The 20,298-nt window shown below is 40.0% G+C and overlaps 1 protein-coding gene across 3 annotated transcripts in view; it reads right to left on the reverse strand.

The window, feature by feature from the left end:
* LOC124138787 (tetratricopeptide repeat protein 39B-like) overlaps nucleotides 1-20,298 on the reverse strand; it is an 82,220-nt gene that overhangs the window by 24,961 nt on the left and 36,961 nt on the right. For all 3 annotated transcript variants that reach the window (XM_046505653.2, XM_046505654.2, XM_046505652.2), the window contains 3 exons: nucleotides 16,862-16,969; nucleotides 15,933-16,008; nucleotides 15,388-15,520 (listed from right to left, as the gene is read on the reverse strand). In XM_046505653.2, the coding sequence (XP_046361609.1) occupies nucleotides 15,388-15,520; nucleotides 15,933-16,008; nucleotides 16,862-16,969 (317 nt within the window). The remainder of the gene's footprint in view (nucleotides 1-15,387; nucleotides 15,521-15,932; nucleotides 16,009-16,861; nucleotides 16,970-20,298) is intronic.

Genomic DNA, 20,298 nt, shown 5'->3' on the forward strand with positions numbered 1-20,298 from the left:
TTCTCTCATTATACTCAGCAATTGTACATATGGTTATACAGTGGGAATCTTAACTGTGTCCAAGTTATAAACTTTTTTTGGCCCCGCCCCTCATCCTCTGGGATTTGGGGGGGGGGGGGGTCAGCCCCACCATTTGTACAATGTTGAATCCTCACCACCAGAGAATGCTTACAACCAAATATGGTTGATATCCATCTCTTAGTTCCAGAGAAGTAGTCGTTTAAAGCAATATAGCCAAATTACCCCTATTTGACCCCACACCTCAGCCCCTTGAAGGGTCAGCCCCACCATTTGTACAATTTTGAATCCCGGGCGGGCACCACCTAGGGCTACCATTCATATTTAGTTAATTTCCAATTAGTGGTTCAGAAGAAGAAGTTGTTTGAAAAATTGGTTAGATAAGGACGACAGATGCCACGGTATGGCATAAGCTCACCGGGTCAAGAGGCATAAGCTCACCATGGTCCTTCAGACCCTGTGAGCTAAATACTGAATATCAGCCCTTTTTCTGCAAACATTTGCTTTTCCAAGAAGTCAGAAATTTCACTTTCTAAATTAAAACCTAAATAAGATGCAGCCATGCGATGCTGTTTCATTGATGCAGACTAAAATTGCTCCCAGCCAAAATTACAAAACGAAATAACATTACAACATATGTCACAGCCAATATCTCAAGCACCATGAGCTTTGAGATCTTTTAAATACAGTAAGACTGCACTCAGCAACATTCCAGCTATATGACAGCAACCTATAAATAATCAAGTATGGACCACACAAACCCATTGATATGAGCAACGATCCACGTCATCTGGGTACATTGACACACCATCAACCATTAGTCACCAAGCCTGACCCCCGATCCATTAAGTTCCACCTGATCCATTTAGTCACCTCTAGCGATCAGCATAGGTTCATAGGGACAAAATCTAACCTGGAATCCCAAAGGGTTAGCAATGAATTGTCTCCTTGGAATGGTGCTGAACTACAATATAAGCACATCTACACACTGGCCATAATAAACCTGGTCCATCACACAGTCAGTTGTTGAGGCATGAGATAGCAAAAACTGCCGGTCTGCTTATCATCAATGTCTTGTGTTCAATTCTACAGGGTATTGCTTCATCAAGACCAGATACATCCAGCTAGACAGAATGATCTTTACTCCTTGAGTATGTCTGACAAGTGTTAGTAATTTTTGGTGAGAAATTCAAAATTGCTGCTGAATAAGCTTACAATACAGGTAATACAACACTGACAAATACAAGAGGATCTCTCTGGTACAAAGGAAGTCTCAGAAATCAATCCTGGTTTACTTCCATAAACACTCCTCCACTAAAGCCTCTTCACAACGCTCCTTCAGTTTCTAAAACCAGAAAACTTTCTAAAAATCCCCATTTACTTGTTTATCCAATTTATCAACGTCAATTTGGGCTGTAGTTACCTCAAGCACAATGACGTAACCAATATTTGATCGAGGTTGCCTTGCTACCAACACCATTAGTTACCCAACTACTCTGTCTTAACATGGTACTGTCAATATGAAGGTATCCAGACCAGACCCTCTTGCAGAACAGATCATTGTCTGACGACTCAGTACAATTAGGAGATCTGCTCTTCCCCTTGAAGGGTAATGATTTCCTGTACAAGATTAATGATTCCTGTGGTTACGATGGTTATAGCATTAATTATATTGATTTATTCTTCAACCACACTGACAAACAATCATAGGATAAAAGTTGACGTAGCTTTGGGCAAAGAAGGACAAACTGCAGAAGCCAAACAACAGTCTCTTTTACCACGTTGATGCAAATCCTCATCCATTTCAGTTATTCAGTAATTAGGCAAAAAATCACTAAAACTTTGTATTTGTTTCGCTCAATGTGATGATACAGAGTTTGTGTTAATTTTTTTAAATTACTAGTTATAAATCAATTTTTGAAGTAAATTTGATCTATTGCATGGTTAGGTTCCCCTTTGTATTGGAAAGAAGAATAAAATTTCACATCATCCTGTTTTTGCATTCTTCACGACATGCTAGGGATAATTGACATAAAAACAACAATAATAATAATAATGGACGTTTGTAGTGTGCCAAAGAGAAATCATTAATTGAGTAGACATGTGGGAACAACAAGAAGTGGAGTCTGAAGAGATGGGTTTTGAGGACTGTTAACAGTAAATTTGATCTATTGCATGGTTAGGTTCCCCTTTGTATTGGAAAGAAGAAGAATATTTCACATCATCCTGTTTTTGCATTCTTCACGACATGCTAGGGATAATTCAGACAAAAACAACAACAATAATAATAACTAGAAAGTGTTTTTACTCGTAAAAACATATGTCTCCCCCCACTCCCCTAACCCCCATTCATTCGTTTACTTCACGTTAAACCCCATCTCTTCATTCCCACCCTCCATTACTAAATAACAGAGACAAAAATAGAACTCCTAGAAATTTCAAACAACTAATGGGCACCACTTCAGTGCTGGGTTAATGTGTATACAAAGTTTCGCGAAAAAATATTAAACGGTTTCTGAGTTATGGTCAGGAAACAAAGCTTACCCCCATTCAGAGCTTTGTTCAACTTATCTCCATGGAAATGAGAAAAAATAAAAATGTCAAAACTCTCTAAATAGCAAAAGGCACCACTTCTGTGCTGGGTTAATGTGTATACAAAGTTTCGCAAAAAAAATATTAAACGGTTTCTGAGTTATGGTCAGGAAACAAAGCTTACCCCCATTCAGAGCTTTGTTCAACTTATCTCCATGGAAACGAGAAAAAATAAAAATGTCAAAAATCTCTAAAGAGCAAAAGGCACCACTTCAGTGCTGGGTTAATGTGTATACAAAGTTTCGCGAAAAAAAAAATTAAACGGTTTCTGAGTTATAGTCCGGAAACCAAGCTTACCCCCATTCAGAGTCTATGTTCAAGTTATCTCCATGGAAACGAGAAAAAATAAAAATGTAAAAAATCTCTAAATAGCAAAAGGCACCACTTCAGTGCTGGGTTAATGTGTATACAAAGTTTCGCGAAAAAATATTAAACGGTTTCTGAGTTATGGTCAGGAAACAAAGCTTACCCCCATTCAGAGCCTATGTTCAACTTATCTCCATGGAAACGAGAAAAAATAAAAATGTCAAAAATCTCTAAATAGCAAAAGGCACCACTTGAGTGCTGGGTTAATGTGTAAATAAAGTTTCGCCAAAAAATATTTAACGGTTTCCGAGTTATGGTCCGGAAACCAAGCTTACCCCCATTCAGAGTCTATGTTCAAGTTATCTCCATGGAAACGAGAAAAATAAAAATGTCAAAAATCTCTAAATAGCAAAAGGCACAGCTTCAGTGCTGGGTTAATGTGTATACAAAGTTTCACGAAAAAATATTAAACGGTTTCTGAGTTATGGTCAGGAAACAAAGCTTACCCCCATTCAGAGCCTATGTTCAACTAATCTCCATGGAAACGAGAAAAAATAAAAATGTCAAAAATCTCTAAATAGCAAAAGGCACCACTTCAGTGCTGGGTTAATGTGTATACAAAGTTTCGCGAAAAAATATTAAACGGTTTCCGAGTTATGGTCCGGAAACCAAGCTTAACCCCATTCAGAGTCTATGTTCAAGTTATCTCCATGGAAACGAGAAAAAATATGTCAAAAATCTCTAAATAGCAAAAGGCACCACTTCAGTGCTGGGTTAATGTGTATACAAAGTTTCGCGAAAAAATATTAAACGGTTTCTGAGTTATGGTCCGGAAACGGTGGGAACGCCGACGCCGACGCCGACGCCGACGCCGACGCCGACGGGAACTGTGCCAAAAACAATATGTCTCCCTCCATTCTGGGGGAGACATAATAATGGACGTTTGTTGTGTGCCAAAGAGAAATCATTTACTGAGTAGACATGTGAAAAAGTGGAGTCTGAAGAGATGGGTTTTGAGGACTGTTAATTTGAAACAGTCAGGAGGCTGAGACTTCTTCATGCAGTATTGTGCAGAATCTTGTGGATAGGAACAGCCTCATTTACATCTGCAATCATGTAGAATTAACACAAAGTACTTGTTTTGAAGAAATGCTTAACCTTAACACAGTCTTTTACTTCAGCAAATATATCTTTAGCCAGATACCACTTCTAACATTTTTTTTTTTTTTATGTACAGATCAAAATAAAAAATGCAGCAAAGAGGGTTTGGGTGATCCTGGCACAGTCAGGCTGGTTAGGCTCATCATCAGCTTGGGACCCTTGCCCCCTCCTCACGCAGCCCAGACAGCGAATGGGACTTCTCCCAGGAAGCGCTGCCTAGTCAAACCCACCCAGAACTTTTCGGAGAATGTGAAGACTCTCCAACACTGCAGCCTTCTGCATTACCCAGGTTGTCAGAAAGGCTGTATTCCTGGTAGCAAACCAGGTTACTCTCCCAATGTCAGTCAACAGATTGGGAGATTATTATTATTGTTGTTGTTGTTGTTGTTGTTGTCTTTGTGTGAATTATCCCTAGTATGTCATGAAGAATGCCAAAACAGGACCTGGACATTCTACAAAACCAAGGATACCATGAAATAAGCATAAATTGCTTCCAACTAGTTCCAATTTTTATCCCTGCTATGTGCTCTTCATAATGAAAATTTGATACGGCTACCACTATAATTAACTGGTTATCAAAGTTCATGCAATACATGTTGATGCCACATAAGTACTAAATATTGATTCTTCTCACTGAAATATGAAACAAAACCAATAGCTACTCAAGTATTAATGAGGTGTCTTAATGGTAGTACCAGTTCAGACAGACTGGTATTAGACGTCCCATCCACCTCAATGTCACCTTGACATCACAGAATATCAGACTGATATAATACACTGCCAACATATTTGTCTGTAGTCAAATACACCCACAATGACACAATGATATGATTCACACATTTCGAATGATAAAAGTTCACCAAAACATTAAGCATGCATACCTTGGTAAAGTTAAATGTCAATGTTAGGTATTACTCATTAAAGGAACCTTTTCCATTTCTTGACCAAATATGTCTCAGGAACAGTGCACGCAGCAAGATGTATGATCCCCAGGGTAAAATTAGTGAGTCAACTGAAGATAAATATCTATATCATCTGCATGAATTGCCAGCTACCAGCATCCTACTGGACCCCACATCCTTAAACTGCCCAAATCTCCATGGGTTCCTCCAATTACTGAAAGCTTGAAGGATGAGGCATAGCCACTGGCAGTCATCATCAAATCAGCTTTACATGTTCATCTGTAGAGGCCCTTGGCTTGCCTACCCAGTGGTGGAGTGCTATTCATTACCGATATTGGAAAAAAACAACCATTTTCCGCAATACTACAGAGAAAATGGTTTCCATCCTCATGATTGACTGATTTAGCCTGGTTATTCCATTGATGTGACTGTTTGCATTCTGACGTCATGATGGTGTAACTTGGCAAATGATATGAAATTGTTTAATCCATTAGTCATGAATTCTCCAAATGCAATCAGGAGACTAGAATTTGGTTAAAGTGATGTTACTAACGATAATAGGGGATAATTTGCTGTTATTATCGTACTAATAAAACAATGAGGAGGGAATTATGGGTGATCACGGTCGCATGGAAATATGCATTTAGGAACATAGGTTTTTCAACAAGGCTCAGGTAACATAGTCTGTTATTCCTCAGAGTTAATCTCAAAGACGTCCTCTGTTGTTGCTGTGGTAACAAGAAGTTTATGAAGAAACCTCAAGGGCCCCCTCAATTTTGAACGCTGATGACACTGTGAGTTTAAAGTTACATCTGAAGTATGCAATTTCATCAAAATTTCAAGAATACAATAAAGTGTAACACAATTGTATCTCTAACATGGCTTGACCCAAGGGCTTCTAATTTCATAAAGCATGTTCAAATTGTGTTAGATACTCTTCACAACTGCATCAGTTGACCTGAATTCCAATGAAGTCATTTACTAAACCCACGAATCCTTTCATCAAATTCAGCAAGGATGGAAATTCACCATGAACTAGCCCGAATAATGATAAATAGTCCACAAAATGTTGGAAATTCTATTCGCCCTTAGCCATGTTAGGACCTGTGAAGATCCAGGGTAGAACAGGTCTTCAGCAACCAATGCTTGCCGTAAAAGGCGACTATGCTTGTCGTAAGAGATGACTAACAGGATCGGTTGGTCAGGCTTGCTGACTTGGTTGAAGCATGTCATTGATCCCAATTGCGTGGATCGATGCTCATGATATCAATCACTGGATTGTCTTCTCCAGACTCGATTATTTACTGGATTATATAGCTGGAAGTTTGCTAAGTGCAGCATTAAACAACAAACAACCAAACCAACTGTGAGCCCTCAGGATACCTTTAACATTAACAAAACTGGTCCGGGCTAGCAGGCTAGTGCTAATTTCCATCTCTGTTCATAATGCAGTAAAACAGCATTTATGGTGATGTGATTTGATCAGTTGAACCTCTTTTCATTCCCATTTAACAAATTGGCTGAATATCAATTTATCGATTTACTATTTTAGTAACACTCTAATGACTAATGGTGAAATATGATTTCTAAAATGATTTCAAAATGTCCCCATAATCTAGATTAAAGACAAGTCATTAGAATCAGTCTGATCTTTGAATCACCAACAGGAAAATAGTTTGTGAATATCACAAGGAGAAAGAAACTAATTTTAGCAAAGAACACATTAACCTTGCTGAAAGGCTGATCTAGTGGTACAATAAATCTGTATTGCCTTCCTTGTGTCTCAGCTGCTGCTGCCATAGGCATTGCTGTCGTGTTTGATCATCTGTCACTCTACGTTTCTTATTACAATGGACTTTGAATGCATAATGTTTCATACATGACAGTGTGTCACCTTTCACAAACTGCATTAGTGAAGGCATATATTCCACCTTTTGGCTGTAATTATCAGCTTGCACAATATCTATCAGACATCAAACACTGCAGGGGAGATTTAGGATGATGCCCTTATATGCTGCAGTTATAATCAAAACACAAACTTTTTAAAATAACATTCCAACTTCTAGCATGCCTAAAAGCAATCTACATCAAAGAATACTGACTGAACACGCTTTTTCTTAAAACCATATGTGATAAAATGAGTTTACTTATTCAATTCTAATTGATCAATCAGAGGTTTCAAATAACAAAAGCCACCTCAAAAACACTGAAAGAGCTGATTTGTGGCCACATCTCCAGAGAAGCTAATATGTACAGCTGAGTACACATGTACTCCTTCCTCAACCATTGTCGGTAGGCATTTTAAAATACTTGCATATAGAGTTATAGGTAACAAAATTCAGATTTGTAGATACAACCGTATTAAAAAATTGTGTTGCAGTCTATTTTGGCAAGAGTGTACCCGGAGTATTTCAAATTTTAAATTCTACACTTGGTGCATTTCTTTATCCGACCTCTGCATCCCAATGAGCAGTGTAACGTCATCAAATATTGCGAGTCTTTCTTAATATTCTGCATATTTCATTCAAAATTCAATGTAGCACAGATATATCTACAGGTAACCTAGCTTCACATTGCAGACATGTATGTTCATCCATCCAACTGACCCTAACTGGACTCCAACATTTGCTGGCACAGATCAGTCACTGAAGAAACAATACAGCGTTAGAAATTGGCACTACTCCTGTAGTCCTTGCCAAACTGCCCAATAGTTTAGGTATCATAAGGACTAGTAGAAATTTGCAAATTTTTAAAGGTTTTGCTATATGTTATAATTATAAGGACTAGTGGACTAAATATGTTCGTTTCTACCCCTGCAGTATACATTTGAACCTGTCAAAACTGGACTCTTGACTAATCCGGATCTCTGTCAATACATATGTATGGTCTCAAATGTACAATGTTAATTATCCTGATGAAAAATCTGTCTTGTCAAGTCTTCATCACTCTGGGTTTCGGATTGTAAATGTGAGGCAAAGGACCAATTTATCATGTAATTGATATCCAGATTAACCTTTAACACATCTGGTAAGCTGTTCTCATCAATAAGCTGCCATATATCACTGGGTATTACTAAAATAGCATTGGACTGCTTCATGGACCTGTCTTGTTTGAATATGCCTCATAAGGCATTTCCTGTCAAAGACTTTATTACAACACTTACTAATCATCTATCTTGTTTATTGCATGATAGACGAGCATCAGTGAAAGTACAAACAGAATTAATGGGTATATCGTAGCATATAAATATTCTTGGTGATATTACATTCAAATCATTTTCAAGATATTAGTCAAAATAAGTCCAATAACACTATACGGAGCTGATTTGTGGGGACTAAACAGTTTTGATAAAGTGTAAAGATTATACACCCAACATAATGGTCTATGTTGAACGTGGTAGATTTACCATATATATAGTTCAGACATTAAGGTTAAGTATCGGTTGAGGCTGATGGTTATGCCTTCATAGAGATTTCTCAAGAAATATTATACATGTAGCTCTTTCTAGATTTCAATGTTCTTTGCATACACTTTGGCTAAACATCTACATGATATACAAATATCCAGAGAGAGGAACAATGTGTAATTTCAATGCAGAACAGGAGGAGCATCATTTAATTCACTGTCTATATGTCTAACATCTATATGTAGATATGTCCATCTCAATGTCATTACATTTGAATCTGTGTTAAATTTCCTTTAGCAGTGTAACTGTGCAACAATTGTCAATGTTTATTTATAATGCTATGAAGTGAAGTATTGATTGATTGACTGTAACATGTAGCCCTTGACCTGCATTCTCCATCTTGAATACTGTATATGTGTTGCCAATCTACAGCGTATGGTATGTTTAAACTGTTTGAACAATCTTATCAAAGCCACACTAACTTAAGAATTAACTTCAATATTTTCTGTGTTTATTTAGGTATAAACACCAAAAATGGCAAGCACGCTGTTTAATACCAGTTTCGGATTTCATCGAAGAGTTCATGCCATTTCTTACATTAGTAACTTCATAAAATGACATAACATTGCTTTGTTCCTCAAACAAATGATACAGAATCACTTGCAGCTTTTTTTTATTATTTACCCAGTGACCCCAGCTGTTACAGAGAATAAACACAATATCACTGAATGTCACTTTATAATAATCAGCATTTAAATCTCCATATGCATTGTGGGATAAGCAGCATGGAACTCTGTTTAATCACAATGGCACCATGCAAGGCCGATATATGATACACCAGGAATCATTGGATGAAGAGAGATTCTGTGACCAAGGTGTAACAATACAAGATAACATGCCGCACCTGTACACAGATAAACACAGCTGTCGCAGCTAGGAGGGTGTTCGCAGGCATCAATGTCCCTGGATGAATGTCATGCAATTACCACTTGATGCCAAGTTGCCCTGCTCATGTATCATTTTTATGGTAATGCAAGGATTTGTCTAGCATTTTTGTAACTAAGTGCCTTTAGCACAAAAATTGGGAAAATAGAGGTTATCACGTGAGTGTTTTAGAAATAAACATTGTATTTAGCGAGCCTTGGCAAGCTAAATACAAAGTGTTTATTCCTAATACAGGATATTTACCATCCCCAAACACGCAAGCATGAAAACCTCTTTATCATGTAATGCATTCTTCAAACCTGTGCTCGAAAAATCTCTTCTCATCTCTCACATATATTATCTAAACATTGCAAGTTTTCCTGGAATGTGCGCATTAATATATATCATGTCATAAGGAAAGTGATGTGTCAGTCATACCGTGACAGCAGTCAATATAGTTCCAACTGAAACCTGTTCCTAATACAGTGGCATAACTAAATATAGGCAAAACAACAACTGCCTAAACAGATTGTTACAACTTGCCTTTCATGGCAATCCATTGGTCTGTCTGCTAGAGTAACTGCCCTTTATCAAAGGGAAGCTACTCTAACTCTAGTCTATAAGACGTCACGTTCGTTTAGAGTCTGCCTGTCCAGTCATAACGTTACTAAATGCAGTAGATGTACACAAAGCGCCAAAGCAAAACAAGGTATCAATTCGGACATATTTTGGCCAAATCCAACTATTAATTCGTGGAAAGGGTTCCAAGCCGCAGAGGTCTACAAGCACAGATATGGAATCTGATCCTGCAAGGCTAATGTCCTTGCTAAATTGTTTTGCAAATTTTTATCTCCAAAGATGCCAAAACTTGTAAAATGCCTTAGCTACATCACAGATAGATACTGTTTGTTCATTGTTTAACGCCGCACTCAGCAATATTCCAGCTATATGACGGTGGTCTGTAAATAATCAAACCTGGACCAGGTCATGAACATAGATCCACGCAATTGAGATCGATGACATGCATCAACCAAGTCAACGAGCCTGACCACCCGATCCCGTAAGTCGCCTCTTGCACCAAGCAGTCGCCTTTTATGGCAAGCATTCAACCCCGGATCTTCTTTTAATAATGATAGCAATTATCCCAGTAGTTTCTCCAGGTTCCTGGATGGTTAATTCTGACTCGATTGCCGTTATGACAAGGGCAACGCAATGTTTGTTTGTAAACACTGAAAGTAGTCTCTACTTGCACTTTGATATTTGCATCTCTATCCGCATATGACCGCAACACATATCGTTATTTTCTGTTGGCTTTATCCTGCTTCACAACACCATATATACAACAAGTCCATAGAATCATTTCAGACTAGTGCTTTATGTAAAATAACTTGATTTTAGGATAAAGCAACCAATTCATTTTGATTTTCACCTGTCTGGGACTATTTGGCTGTGTCTAACCCTGCACAGTGAATCACAGTGCTTAAGATAACTGGGCCAACCATGGCCCCCATTAATACCCGGTAGTACTTTGCATGTTTGAATGACTGATTTTGGATTTAAGTATTTCAGTTAAATGGTGAAGACTTTTCCACCTTTGATGAAACCAACAAGCAAGGGAATGGGAATGGTGGTAATAGGCTAAGGATCATGATCATGTTGATTCTATGATTGGAACCTAGAAACCAGTGCCAGGTTGGGAGCAAATACACAAGAGTCATCAGAAGACAACATATCCCCCCCCCCCCCCCCCCCCCCCGGCCCCCAATTCAAAAGAACCTCTGACCACAGGTTACAGTAAGTCCAACTTGATGAGATTTTCTATCTTATCTATCTGTCCGTATACAAGAGTAGTTAATGAACTATCAAAACAATACCATGGAATTGGAATTCGGAAACTTGTATTGCTATGTCTGGTATACACCACTATGAACAGAGTCAATGTGGCACAAGTTGACAACCTGGTCTTTGTGTGTGCAAAGTTTCATGGAAGAATACCTATCAGTACCAGAGATATGGTCCAGACAAACACACCACTATGAACAGAGTCAAAGTCAAACTTGGCTTCAAATCTAAAAATGGCACAAGGCACCACTTTATCCCCTGATTAATACATCTACCAAATTAGGAAGGAAACTTTTGAATAGTTCCAGAAAAAAACACCTACCCGCATTTCTGCTAAGTATAACTTGTCTCAGTGGAAACAGAGAAAAATAAAATCCTTAAAAAATCTTAAATAGCAAAAGGCACCACTTCAGCCACTGGTTAATACATGTACCAAGTTTGCAGAAAAAATCTTTCACAGTTCAAGTTATGCCCTGGAAACAATCTATAGATGGCTGGACAGACGGACGAACAGACAGACCAGATGATGACTATATCCCCCAGCATCATATCCAGGGGTGATAACAATGAGAGCACAAACCCTGTCAGTTCTAGTCTGGGGAGATCACAGCTTACAGCCACAGGATCACCTCAGTCACAGTCACGAGTCTTCAGAGGTACCCTAATCCCTTCTTGTACAAACCAATTACTCATTTATGCTAACTGCCCTTTTTGTTGTTGTTCATGAGTTTATGTAGAACAGTGTTCCAAATTTAGCATGCAAGTCACCTTGTCATTGCCCGGATGTTAAAAGTCAAAAGACTTAGGGCGTCCCTAGATTCAAACACTATAGGTTCAAACCTCAGGCCTAGTTCAGCAAAGGTGGAAAGTGGACTTTTACAGTCAGTTAACTCTCTTTCCTCAGGAAGATGGAACCCCTTTAATTCCGCACACTGAAGGTCTTTTTTCCAACGTATGTTTTCCCATTATTTGCCAACCATCTTTCTGAAAGGTACTTAGGTTTGTCAATGATATATATAAATGGTAACCTGATACCAAAATCAACAACCCCACCAACTCACCAACTGTCAATGATATATAAATGGTAACCTGATACCAAAATCAACAACCCCACCAACTCACCAACTCAATTTGTTGATCTAACAATGATTGACCAACTGTCAATGAAATTGGCTGATCTAAATGCTACAATGGTTGTGTACCACACAGTAAGCTTGGTGGTTAGTTACAGAAAGTGCTTATGACACATCAAGTCTTAAGCCACATAAATACTGGAGGGTTTCTGAACTTGTACATAAGCTGGGTAATAATAATAATAATAACAACAACAATAATAGGCCATTAATATTACGCATATTTCAACACCACTCAGGGACATGCTCAAAGCGCTATTATTACCCCGGTCACTGGATCAGTGTGCATTCAAGAATCATTCTCAGCTTCCTGGGGAGTATACAACCCAAGTTGCCTGTTAGGTTAACAACCATATTGACATCTCATCCTACCAGGTACCCATTAACTGTTCGGTGAACAGAGGCACATTTCGACCAAAGTCACTTGCCCAAGGAGACACCACATGTGTAACATGTGCTTCAGTGTGAGGCAGGACCGAAGCCCTAGAAACCAAGCTACCGAAACAGTGCTACAGTGTTAGGGTACACTGCTAAAAACTTACAAAACATTTTCAAATTGCACCTAAAGCAGGGAGATAACTCTGGTGGGCAAATCTGCTCCACTGCTCCCAGGTATAATCAACTCTGTACAACATCAACATCAATGACTGATGCTCAATCAGAATACATCAAACCTGAAAAATGATTATATCCTTGAGAGAGCATGATGGTTCTAGGCAACCAGCAGTCACTATCTTATAATACAGTTATTCATTTTGGCTGTAAGTATTGAACTAGTGTAGGAAGTAGCTGTGTCGAGACCTTAGCTTTGATGCTACTCCTGCTAGTCACACCCAAAGGCTGCTGTCAATCATCTGCTTTTGTCAGACTACCAGGGCAAGTTTCTGCTCATTACAGTATATAGATCCCTCCAGGACAGTCTCAAATGGAATAATACACAAGTGCTTTGCGGATCAATTTTTAATAACTGATTAGCTTCTGCTGATTGTCCCCTTGATGTCTGCTGTCTGTGTCTTTGTCCATCCCCTCTGGTTGTCTCTCTGACATAATCACAACAAACTGCTGGGAAAATACTGAATGAACTGAACAGTTTTGTTCAGAGTAGGCAAGTGAATGTTGTTTTACGCTGCAGAGTGCAGTATAATACAGCAGCCAGTAAGTAATCAATCTTGGCCAGACACACTAATGATCAACACGATCAACAACTTCGAGCCATCAGGGCACACAGTACCAGCCAGGTCATCCATTGTAACCATCCAATCCTCATTAAAGTCAGCTCTGACAATAACCATGAGACCTAATCTGTCCATGAATCCCTGTGGAGTGCCTATGTTCTGAAACTAGACACTAAACTGGAAGCCTCGGTGGCTGAGTGGGTTAGATCCAGGGGTCCGGAAACAGTAATATGTGCCGGACATGTCCGATTGGGAATCTCAAATGTCCAGTTTAAAATATTGCTTACCTGACATTTTAATTTTTCTGTCCGGACATTCTTAAATTTTGACCGGACATTATCAACAGTTAGCACTGAGCAGTTTCTGTCTGCAGTTGTAACACAATGAAGATTATCTACACTGACAAGCTTTGTTTTGATTGCTGTAAATACATCATACCTACATGTTAGTCCAAGCGGTCAATCACTGTAATAGGCATTCAAATAACTATTGCTATCAACGATATTAGTATTTGTGATTATATTATCTGTCTTGTTTTTATAAAATCTTTAGTTTAAAAAAAACCTTTTCCCATGAGGTCACATGATAACTAAATATGGGATATAGTCTCGATCCAAATGTTACAACGCATACACTTGAGCAGATACAACTCATGAATATTAATTAGACAGTTCACTACGTTAACAGATCGTTATTATAACAGAAATAAACGTATGTTTTCCATGTAAATCTAAAATGATGTTATTTGTTATTAATTGTCCGGTGAATTAAACAATTTAAATTTAAACAATTCATAATTCATTATATTATGAATACGTAACAACTTGTTATGTGTGTGAAAAGTTGTACTAAGATATGCTATTTGAAGGGGGCGTGGCCTAAATGCAAAGGTCCAATTGGGATTTTAAATTTTCCAGACCCCTGGTTAGATCGCTGACTTTGTGTGCTGGCGATTAGGTGCCTCACTCTGGCAGTGTGGTTCGAAGAATCCTGAATGGGACTCAACCCCAAAAAGTACCAGAATCTGAACTTTACTGAGAAAGTGTTATCCCACATATAACATTTGTTACATCTGACCACTTTCTAAATGGCATTTAGTCCAAGTCCATTTTAAATCGGGAGAAACAGTTAATCTAAGTGCCCTTTTATTACTTGAATTTTCAAGACTTACTTCAAATATTACATAAAACAAACCACAAAAATATCATTCAGTACTCCTACATAATAATGGTGCAGGATGAGTAAGTAGTTTAATATGGATTTTAGAAACATTCCAGCCTATCATTGTGGGGAGGAGAGACACCAGAATGGGCTTCACACATTCCACCTATGTGGGATTTGAGCCAGATCTTCAGTGTCAGGAGCTGATGCTTTACCCACTAGGCTACTCCACCATCTCTTAAGATTGGTCTTCTGCAACCCATGCTTGTATCAAAATTTACTGATTATTGATACAGCAAGCTACGTTTATAACGAACAGGCTTGTAACGAACTGACAGACATAAACTGTCCCATTGATTTGCTGTATATATGGTGTATATATGCTTATAACAAACAACAGACATCACAAACTAAAATTAGTGGTCCCTTTGAGTTCGTTATAACTAAAAAGAAAACTGTAGTAAGTTTCCCCAATGAAAATCTGAGATAGAATTGGTGCCATGCTTGTCGTAAGAAGTGACAAACGGGATCAGGTGGTCAGGCTCGCTGATTAGGTTGAAGTATGTCACCGTAGCCCAATTGCATGGATCGATGCTCATCATATCAATCACTGGATTGTCTGGTTCATACTTCGTTATTTACAGACCGTCGTTAGGTGGAATATTTGTGAGTGCGACGTCAGACCAAAAAGAAATCCACCATCCCAGGCACGGCTTATCCTGTAGTGGTTCACACAACAATTGTAGGCAAAGAATGTGTTTCCTTACCTTCTGTAAAGCTGTTATAGTCTGTTTTGTTAGCTGCCTTTGTGATGGACCCAATCATGGAAGTCCTCTTTCGATGTTTACTACAAACAATCACAGACCTCTTGATTGCCTGAATAGCTGCCTCGATGTCTCCCTGGTAGAAAACACATTTCATGTATCATTGTCAGCAAGTGGCTTGAATAATTGGTCGTTTTTCGTTATATTCTAAATTGGCTGATTTCATTCAAAATCCAAATTTCCTTAAAACATATCTAGCCCAGTATCAGTCCACAAATAGCCATCAAAGAATCTTTCAACCAATTCATCCCCCCCATGCGATGTGTCCATTTGTACGTCTATATCAATGCTTATGTCTCAAAGTCTCCAGAAACCTTTACTATTCACATCTGGATGCTTTATTATTTATTTAAATGTTTAAGAAGAAAGAAAAACATGTGCCCCAACTATCCAAGCAGCCACACATCCTCCCACCCTCACAATCAAACCCATCCATCCACCCACTGGTACCAGCTAACCTACAAAATCATACTGATGCATACACTCACCATGTCAAATGTCATGACTGCCTGTATGTACATGATTGTGCCATAGCCCAGGGCATGGTACATGCTGGTCTCAGCACTGAAACAACAACAGTTTTAAAGACATGTGTCTTTCTTATTTCACAGGTAACAACACTAACTATCCCCATTACTGACATTTGGAAGTATACCACTGCAAATCTGCGGAAACATTGACAATTCTTTACATGACAAACCAAGACAGAAGCAGTCTACTAGCCTCATGATACCCGCCCTCTTTCAAACTGTTTGCTCTGAGTGCACAGTTAGAACACACAATGCCATTTAGAAAGTGGTCAAATGCAACAAATGTTATATTTGGGATAACACTTTCTTTGTCCCGGAATCGAACCCACACTGCCAGGGTGAGGCACCTAATCGCCAGCTCACAAAGTCAGTGATCTAACCCACTCAGCCACTGAGGCTTCCACAAAAATGAAAAAAGTTTGAGTCTAAGTAAAGGAGGCATCAAATAACATGACAAGCACCCACCACATATTACAAGAGATTCTCTTATGGTAAGTGACCTTCACAGTGACCTTCACAGTGGCCTTCACAGTGGCCATGGCCTTCATCAATTCACTTCAAAAGTCTGGTCCTTATATATGGAAATGCTGGGTTTGGGTTTAGCACTGCTTTGGACAGTTTGCCAGCTTAATGTGGGTTGAGTGCCCAAAGTGATGGAGGTCAAAGACATTTACCACTTCAGCGAAACCCATGAGCACGGGTATGGTGGTGACATACCAAGAATCATAAGCAAGGAGTATCTGGGACTCAAAAACCACCAATCATACGAATCTTGCACCGTGCAAAGAAACAACTCTGTACAGCCAATGGTATGAATGTTGGTGTCCTAGATAGGCTGAATCCATGAAGTATGATCCAACACATGAACAGAGGCATGATGAACTCACTGAGGCTGCATCCTCTCCTTTGCCTCTGTGAACTTGTTGTTGAGGAAGAGCTTGAGAGAGATTCCGACATCTTCCAGGCAGGCATCCAGATTCAGGTCACTTGCTGGGCTGTAACACAAGACACAATCTGAGTGAGTGAGTGAGTAGGTTATACGCTGATTTTAGCAATATTCCAGCAATATCACGACGGGGGACACCAGAAATTGGCTTCTCACATTGTACCCATGTCGGGAATCGAACCCGGGTCTTCGGCGTGACGAGCGAACGCTTTACCACTAGGCTACCCGACCGCCTCAGACACAATCTGAGATTGCAAACATACTTTAACATTGATGATGCAAAGGTAATGAGGTATGTGGGCAGAGACCTTCCCAAATCTGAAAGGAAGTTTAGCCCAAAGATAGAGAATGAGTGATGTTAGAGAATTATAGAGAATCAGTATGTTAATCGAATACAAGGTACAGCTGGACAAAAGGACGAGGCAAAGCCAAACCATATCATGAATAGCACACAAGTGTATAAACTCAACAGTTTACGCAAGCATCACTTTTCAAACAATAGGCAGCTATGTAAACTGGAGGTATATGCAACTCAAGCAGCACTGTTGTATAAAGTGTACTTGTAGGGTTACAATAACTGAAATATAACATAGCTACGCGATACATCGAAAAGAACAATGAAGAACGAAGTGTGTTTTATTTCAAAATAAAACATTGTTCTGTCATGACGTCATTTCTTGAGATTCCAACAACTTGATGACATCATATATTGGACGATGTTATTTTTGAGAGGGAAGTGTTTAATGAGTTGTCCCCCACAGCTTTAGCTGGGCAATGCAGATAAACTCAGTGGCAGAACGGTCACATCCAAAAGTGGGAGACATATGACAATCTGTATTAGAAAAGGTACACATTATTGACACAAGGATTGTGAGAATATGTTGGAAATACCAAACTTAACCCATATGTTCGTAAAATGGACTTGTCTGACATTTCCGAGGTCGGATTCTATTAAGGAAGTCATCATTATTAAAATTTTCATTTTATCAACATCCTTAAAGAGGCTGTTCATAATGTTGATATCTCATATAAGGAATAAGCGACGCATGGTTTATTCTCCCTGCAGTGTTTTATCGTACAATAAACAACTCTCACTCATCTTGTATTTCTAAAATAACTGTACTACAAGAGACCCAAAAGACAAACGTCTATTCGTCCATGGTTCAATACGGGTTTGTTTAGATTGGATTTAGATTTAACAGATTTGAAAAGCTCTCAGGATAACAGACTTGGTAGTGACATTTTTATCCCTGCCTTAACTAAGACCAGGCTTTTTTTTATTTTTAGGAATACAGATTTTTCAGCCCAAAGTCCAGGGTCGGAGGATGGAAAAAAAAAAAGGTAAAAAAAGCCAGGTCCGTGATCCCCCAAAAATAAAATGGCAGGCCTAAAGAACCTTATGAATCAGAAAGCTCATCTCTTACATCTGTTATATTTTGACATTTCTTATCACAGTACTGACTAAGAAGGTGATGAATGGTCATAATTGCAATGATGATGTGTAGAATTAGATAGGAATTCTTAAGTACAAACAGTTTCAAAAAGAAAAACACAATATCAGTTCAGGTGACAGCTCCAGCTGTCTGTGCAGGACACACTGGACAATGGTGGCAAGTGTGACTGGCTGGGATAGCTGGTGTGTCTGTCAGTCTGTGTAGGACACACTGGACAATGGTGGCAAGTGTGACTGGCTGGGATAGCTGGTGTGTCTGTCAGTCTGTGTAGGACACACTGGACAATGGTGGCAAGTGTGACTGGCTGGGATAGCTGGTGTGTCTGTCAGTCTGTGTAGGACACACTGGACAATGGTGGCAAGTGTGACTGGCTGGGATAGCTGGTTTGTCTGTCAGTCTGTGTAGGACACACTGGACAATGGTGGCAAGTGTGACTGGCTGGGATAGCTGGTGTGTCTGTCAGTCTGTGTAGGACACACTGGACATTGGTGGCAAGTGTGACTGGCTGGGATAGCTGGTGTGTCTGTCAGTCTGTGTAGGACACACTGGACAATGGTGGCAAGTGTGACTGGCTGGGATAGCTGGTGTGTCTGTCAGTCTGTGTAGGACACACTGGACAATGGCGGCAAGTGTGACTGGCTGGGATAGCTGGTGTGTCTGTCAGTCTGTGTAGGACACACTGGACAATGGCGGCAAGTGTGACTGGCTGGGATAGCTGGTGTGTCTGTCAGTCTGTGTAGGACACACTGGACAATGGTGGCAAGTGTGACTGGCTGGGATAGCTGGTGTGTCTGTCAGTCTGTGTAGGACACACTGGACAATGGCGGCAAGTGTGACTGGCTGGGATAGCTGGTGTGTCTGTCAGTCTGTGTAGGACACACTGGACAATGGTGGCAAGTGTGACTGGCTGGAATAGCTGGTGTGTCTGTCAGTCTGTGTAGGACACACTGGACAATGGTGGCAAGTGTGACTGGCTGGGATAGCTGGTGTGTCTGTCAGTCTGTGTAGGACACACTGGACAATGGCGGCAAGTGTGACTGGCTGGGATAGCTGGTGTGTCTGTCAGTCTGTGTAGGACACACTGGACAATGGCGGCAAGTGTGACTGGCTGGGATAGCTGGTGTGTCTGTCAGTCTGTGTAGGACACACTGGACAATGGTGGCAAGTGTGACTGGCTGGGATAGCTGGTGTGTCTGTCAGTCTGTGTAGGACACACTGGACAATGGCGGCAAGTGTGACTGGCTGGGATAGCTGGTGTGTCTGTCAGTCTGTGTAGGACACACTGGACAATGGTGGCAAGTGTGACTGGCTGGAATAGCTGGTGTGTCTGTCAGTCTGTGTAGGACACACTGGACAATGGTGGCAAGTGTGACTGGCTGGGATAGCTGGTGTGTCTGTCAGTCTGTGTAGGACACACTGGACAATGGCGGCAAGTGTGACTGGCTGGGATAGCTGGTGTGTCTGTCAGTCTGTGTAGGACACACTGGACAATGGCGACAAGTGTGACTGGCTGGGATAGCTGGTGTGTCTGTCAGTCTGTGTAGGACACACTGGACAATGGCGGCAAGTGTGACTGGCTGGGATAGCTGGTGTGTCTGTCAGTCTGTGTAGGACACACTGGACAATGGTGGCAAGTGTGACTGGCTGGGATAGCTGGTGTGTCTGTCAGTCTGTGTAGGACACACTGGACAATGGCGGCAAGTGTGACTGCCTGGGATAGCTGGTGTGTCTGTCAGTCTGAACCCTAAGGGAATCATACAGCAGAAGACGCCAAGAATTCCAAAGATTCTCAGGCCCACCAGCCTTATAAATAGGAACACATCATAGAAATTTGGGGCCCTTCACAAATGTTTTACAAATACTGATACAAGTTATTGTAACTATTCTTGTGGAGGAAACCTTTTCTTACCCCCGGTATTTCTTA

This window comes from Haliotis rufescens, unplaced genomic scaffold, assembly GCF_023055435.1.
Source record: "Haliotis rufescens isolate VD_foot unplaced genomic scaffold, xgHalRufe1.0.p SCAF_2, whole genome shotgun sequence".
NCBI lineage: Eukaryota > Metazoa > Mollusca > Gastropoda > Lepetellida > Haliotidae > Haliotis > Haliotis rufescens.